Source organism: Hippocampus comes, unplaced genomic scaffold (assembly GCF_001891065.2).
Source record: "Hippocampus comes isolate QL1 unplaced genomic scaffold, H_comes_QL1_v1.1 scaffold37, whole genome shotgun sequence".
NCBI classification, from domain to species: Eukaryota; Metazoa; Chordata; class Actinopteri; order Syngnathiformes; family Syngnathidae; genus Hippocampus; species Hippocampus comes.
Genome location: NW_017805535.1, coordinates 2,008,144 through 2,014,143, shown reverse-complemented (window position 1 = coordinate 2,014,143; position 6,000 = coordinate 2,008,144). Strand labels below are relative to the sequence as shown.

The window sequence follows — 6,000 nt, the reverse complement described above, 5'->3', positions numbered from 1 at the left end:
TATCGCGAGAGTTTGCACCGATGTAAACCCTCTACACAAAAATGTAGAGGGTTGTTTGAAAGAAATGCCGACCGTAAAGTTTTTTTTCGATGTAGAAATTCTCGATCGGTCGGGTCACCGGAAACACACTACTTTTTTTTCTACGCCTAAAGGTACACCAAGCGGGAGAAGACACTGTTTCGGGAGAGAAATAAGAGACTAGGTTGATGAGCCTCTGGTGAAAAAAGAGCAGGTAGCCTGTTGAGTACGATGTATGCCACTGACACGATTGTTACTTGTTTGGAACTATTTTGTGTGGAAGGTTACCGTGTTCTGTATCTATATAAATAAAGTGGGTGGACCTTCCCTGTGTTCCTCTGACAGTGACTGTGCGCTGAGGCACGTCGGGAGTTCAGCGGTGCAGTGGTAGCGACCACACTGAAAATAAGAAAACGTCTCCAGTGTTGTGCCTCGAACCAAGTGTAGTCATTCGAAATGATGTTTACACAAAACCATAGAGAGACTTCCGCGCAAGAAGGACCAACAGGATCAACATAGCCTGACTAAGTATGCAACCATGGCTTAAATCCACTATAGGCTGAGTCCTCGTTATCTTAGATGTGCACTTTATAATTTTATATTGCTCTGTTTTGATTTCTTAAAAAGAACTGTTAAAGGAGCTGTTGTGTGACAAAATATTTTTTTTCACTGTTGTTGATGGACAGTAATATTGTGTGAGAGATTATGTGTGAATAACAGCTCAAGTGAAAAATGTTCATGTAAAATTGAAAATCGAAATTGTTTCAGTAAATATTTGCATTTTGCACAAAGAAAACTGATTCACGATTCCATGTTGATGAGAGCATTAAAATGGGGAAAAAAATAGGACAAAAAGATATAAAAGAAATTTAGAAAAGATAAAAAAATTGTGGTTAATTGCGATTAATTATGAGTTAACTACGACATTTGTGCATTTAATCACGATTAAATATTTTAATCGTTTGACAGCACTAATAATTTCTGATTCATATCAGAAACATTTTTGAAATTTTCATCGCTTTATTGAAAAACAAGACATTATTTCAAATTGACAGTGCAGAAAATGCAAAGAAATGGATTATGAGGACTGGTTTACTCTGTACCATCTGTAAGAAAATAAACAAAATGTTGAATATTTGTTTACTTGTGCCTTATTTTGATTTAATATAAGGATAATCAGTGTGCCTTCATGGAGGACTACAGAAACCCGAGAATATATATTTCCTCAGAAAAATTGGAGCACGCATACACGCACGCACTTGCAATGAAGTTGGGACATTGTGTTCAATAAAAACCGAATACAATGATTTGCAAATTCTGTTCAACTTGTCTTTGATTGAATACAGTACAAAAGACAAGATATTTCAATGATTAAACTGATAAACTTTGTGTTCAGCAAATAATCAAACTTTTGAAATTTATGGCTGCAACATGCTCTAAAAAAGCTTGTAGAATAATAGAACTTACCTTTCTTTTCCTCAAGTGTGTACTGGACTGGTATTGGGTATAATGCATCTTACAGTAGAACTTTGCTGAAAGAGCAATACAAACATTTACAAATAAGTATTTCACAGGCAATAATTTAATTTCAATTAAATGGTTTAAGTGATTAAATAGTACAGATGGATCGTGACTCAACCATACCCTCATATGAGTTGAAGGTGTGGCCGCCCAGTCGGAGAGTGCAGTTACAGACGTCACAGCGGAAACACTCTCGGTGGAAGAAGAAGCCTTCAGCACTCAGTCTCTCCATGACATATACCCGCTTGGAACAGAAGTGGCAGATATCGCTGCCACCAAGTCCGGAGTGGAAGTCTTTACGTCCCATACACTGAGAAAAGACACGCACAAGGTTAAAGTAACTTTCTGGACATGGCGTTTCTTTTTATTCCAATGAATAGCTGATAAGAATATTCCAGAAATTAAGAAATAGGAACATCACATGAATGAACTTTCCACAAGTGGGGGGAAAAAAGGAGAATATCTTACTACTGTATATGAATGAATATTTTTCCTGGGCCTTCTTAGGAAAATCAATGCTGGAAGAGTAAGAAAGAGTATAAGAGCAACCTTGTTTAAATCCACCAACCTTTTTATATCCTGTATATTAAAAAAAAATCTGGATATCTTGATTTGACAGTATGTCTATCCATGAGGAGGTGTTGGGAACGTTTTAGCAAGCCCAGTTGCAGAACCAAGACCCTATCAGCAATGTTAAGCAAGCATAGCTTTGCAGTGCTTAGAAGACACTTTCAGAGGGAGTTTTGTTCCAGGCACTGTTTTTTTTTTTTTTTTTAGTTGTATACAATAGAGTAGAGTATACAATGCAGAAGTGTTGGATGTCTTTTGCATTTTGCTAATTTAGTATCTTTTCAAACAAAATGGCAGATGAGGCCATGAATTTGACGGTTAGCACACATCTTACCGTAGCAGCACCGGGCCTGTGATCTGTCTCATAGAGGACGGCTAGTATTTGGGCTTTAGCGTCTATGGTTGATGACACCTTTCCAACTGTGCGCTAACATCGACACCAACGGAAATCAAAGGACAACAGAGGGAAGTAGTTCACACAAGAAAGTCAGAAGGAGAACAGGTGACATTGTTCTTTCCCTTAACAAACCTGGATTGAGGCTGGGCTATTAAATGGTACCTCTTTACTGTAGCTTGGAGCTCCAGTTGGACAACTCTCAGAGCGAATGACTCTTTTTGGATCTTCAAGACTATAATTTCCATTGAACTAAGACATACAGCAAAGGGAAGAGCAACCTATTAAAAACAGTGTGTTTGTGCTGATCCCTTGTAAATGAGGTTTGTAAGCATGCACAAGGGGTACATGCCATGCGTGCTGCTGCTTCTGGCACACATCTGTTACCTTTGCATGTATACCACATTTGTGGCTCTCCGATGTCTCGTGAGAAGTTTCGTGCATTTGCCGTGTTTCGAGATTGCCCTGAGGGCTGTATTCTGTCCCTGTATTTTCTTCTGATAGTGCAAAAATTGGACATGAAGAGAAGCTGATTTTAGCGAGTGGAGCTGCAGCATCCCGGCTGACGTTAGAACCAGATATTTCAGTGGGGACTTTGCGCTTACTAGACAGGGAATCCACATGACAAGTTTGCTGTGTACTTTCAGAGACGGCATAAAACGTGGGAGAGGGAGATAATTTCTTGTGCTTGAGGTGAAGAGGGTTAAAGAAACCAGCCTGAGCAGTGGGGTCAGGGATAGGGTGGACCACAGGGTAGATTTTGGTGCTTTTAGATGGAGGAATAGGAGGGATAGAGGTAGATAGTTCAACCTAGAGAATAGTCAAACATTCAAGATGAAGCAGAATAAGGACAACAGGAATTTCAGATATTGCTGGCATCGGGCGGAATCTTCATCTGTCCAAAACCATCACTTTTAAGGAAAGCCCCCCCACACCCCCCAATGTTTGTTCAACAATTAACATTGCATCGTCAAAGAGAGCAAGACATTTTCAACACTGGATTGGTCAATATTTTGTCAAACTAACACCCACACGTGGAATGACCGATAGTATAGACTTGTGATAAAATATTAAATTTACCAACTTGTAACATAAGAGGTTTGTGCCCGATGCCAGCGATATACAAACCCGATGATGAGCAGAACCTGTGCTTGAGGGAGAGCGGAAACATGAACAGGAGTAGGTTTGTTGGAGCCAGTAAACAAGGAGGAGAGAAGAACAGCTCTTTCCTTGATTGTCTTTTGTGCAAACTGTCTAGTTGTCAGCCTCTCGGCATTATTCTGCAGGGCGGAGCAATAGGGGGCAGAAATCAATGAGAAGATGGAACTACATCGAAGGAGATACATTTGATATTTAATTCTAATAAGTAAACAACTGCTAATGGCATCAAATTGTTAAATGCAGCTTAGTGTTTTCTTTCATTAAATGCCAATACAACCGTGTGTTCACCTGCTGCATTTCCTCCTGTGACCTTGATGAGGAAAGATCAGTGTCCAACAGAGAAGACGCAGAATAATGGCTGGCTTTAGCAACGGGAGAAGTGCATTCTGTGTGGTGTCGTTCAGGAATTGTTGAGCGCAACGGGCTACTGGCATGTGAGTGTGACGGAGAGCGACTGCCGCTTATGGAGTAAGAGGCAGGATTTTCCAGTAAACGAAGGTAGATGGAAGGCTGAGGAGGTGGAAACAAAGATAGAGGAAGCCACAGGAAATATGAAGACAGTGATAACTATTTTTGCAGTGAGAATGCAAGTTGGAAATGAATGAACCATCAATGAATGTTGCATAACAGCAAGAGGTAAAATTTGTGGAGCGTACCTGCCACTTGGGTTGTGGGGGGAGCAGATGAGAAGGGGGAGGGGGAGCATCCTTCGGCTTTGCAAAGCGGGGATTTTCACCCTCCTCCACCTCCTCATTTGAGAACGGTAGTGGGGTGGAGGGAGGTGAAAGAGGTGAAGAACAGGATGGGCTAGGTAGGTCATCCTCAAGCTGATTATAGAAGGAATGGGAAAAGGAAGTATAGAAAAGGGAAATGAAAGAGGTGTCTGGAAATACAACATTATAATACCATGTGCTGTGTGCATACCGCCATGTGAGCCCACACGTGTCCTTGTGTGTCAAAATCATCAGTCTGTATGAAATGCACTGTGCTGCAGCACATTAGTGTTCCGTTAAAAATTCGGACATCATCCCAAATTAACAACTCAACTTAATTGGTCTGAAAATTATTTCTTTTCTACATTTAATGCAAGGCTTGATTTTTTTGGAGGAGCATTTTTGCTAATCGATGACATCATTTGAAGAGCAACTTTGTAACATTGCATAGCAATTTTTTGTGGATTAATCCCGGTGACCTGAAACGCTGAAATATATTTCACTCTAAAGAGCAATTATATATTCAAAAGAAAAGAAAATCTACAGTTCCAGTTTCTTAAATTCACATAGCAGCAAACGATTTTCAATTACAAACACAAATAGACATTACAGTTTAAATTTATCATTTTTTGGATCAACAACATAAGGCATTCATTTAAAAAGAAGCATTAACACCTTTGACGTAACCTCACTTCAGTAGCAAGCAAGTGACATGGTTTATTACAGCCGGTTCATGGCTGTGTGTTTATGAGCTTATTAATGCAGCTGACAAGGAATAAGAAATATTCTTTATAGGCTACTCCATTGGAGGTTTTGGAGCATTCAAAACCAAAATGAAGACACCTCAAGAGGGAACAAATATTTCCTTCATTTAACTTCACCAAAACCCTACAAAATAGAGACACTTTGAGTACTGCAGGGGCCGTGCCTACACTGAGCACAACTTACTATATAAGTACAGTGATCCCTCGCTACTTCGCGGTTCGTTTATCGCGGGTTCAGTGCATCGCGGATTTTTTCAAACATATAAAAAAAAATATATTATATTTTTATATTTTTTTTTTAACCTGTTTATGTTAATTGGACGCTACTTCGCGGATTTTCGTTTATCGCAGGTGGTTTTGGTCCCCATTAACCGCGATAAACGAGGGATTACTGTACTCATTTGATGAAATGATGGTCACGGGCATATAACCTATTTGTCATTTTTATATTAAACAAGCCACAAATTCACTGGCATTCATAACTAATGCAGAGCTCAGACTGCACAGCTTTTTTTTTGTCATTCATGGCTGTTGCTAGGTCATATTATGAGTGGCCAGAGACCCCGCCCAAATACATATTCTTCCTGAAAATTTTGTATTGGAGTGTGCAGCAGGTTTTTGCCTTAGTTCAATAAAAGCTGGGAAACACTGGTCTACTTTATGCCTAATATCTGACTTTAATTTATTTTAGTATAGTTTTATTTGATTTCAATGTAAATTGTATTAATCTGGTAATTTCTTATGCAATAGTACAACATCAATGCTGTTGTGCTTACTTATATTTTGCAGCTGAATTCTACAGTCCAAGATTGTAAAAAGTATCCAAAATACATCCCTGCCTTGACTCGTTTGTTTTAAA

At 39.3% G+C, this 6,000-nt stretch overlaps 1 protein-coding gene across 8 annotated transcripts in view; it reads right to left on the bottom strand.

Moving 5' to 3' along the window:
* mical2b (microtubule associated monooxygenase, calponin and LIM domain containing 2b) overlaps positions 1–6,000 on the bottom strand; it is a 50,892-nt gene that overhangs the window by 5,907 nt on the left and 38,985 nt on the right. For 3 of the 8 annotated variants that reach the window (XM_019878125.1, XM_019878131.1, XM_019878126.1), the window contains exons 17-24: positions 4,321–4,491; positions 3,953–4,174; positions 3,649–3,783; positions 2,891–3,313; positions 2,639–2,755; positions 2,444–2,536; positions 1,663–1,849; positions 1,486–1,550 (exon numbers count right to left, since the gene is read on the bottom strand). In XM_019878125.1, the coding sequence (XP_019733684.1) occupies positions 1,486–1,550; positions 1,663–1,849; positions 2,444–2,536; positions 2,639–2,755; positions 2,891–3,313; positions 3,649–3,783; positions 3,953–4,174; positions 4,321–4,491 (1,413 nt within the window). The remainder of the gene's footprint in view (positions 1–1,485; positions 1,551–1,662; positions 1,850–2,443; positions 2,537–2,638; positions 2,756–2,890; positions 3,314–3,648; positions 3,784–3,952; positions 4,175–4,320; positions 4,492–6,000) is intronic. The other 5 variants (XM_019878128.1, XM_019878127.1, XM_019878130.1 and 2 more) reach the window with 5 other exon arrangements.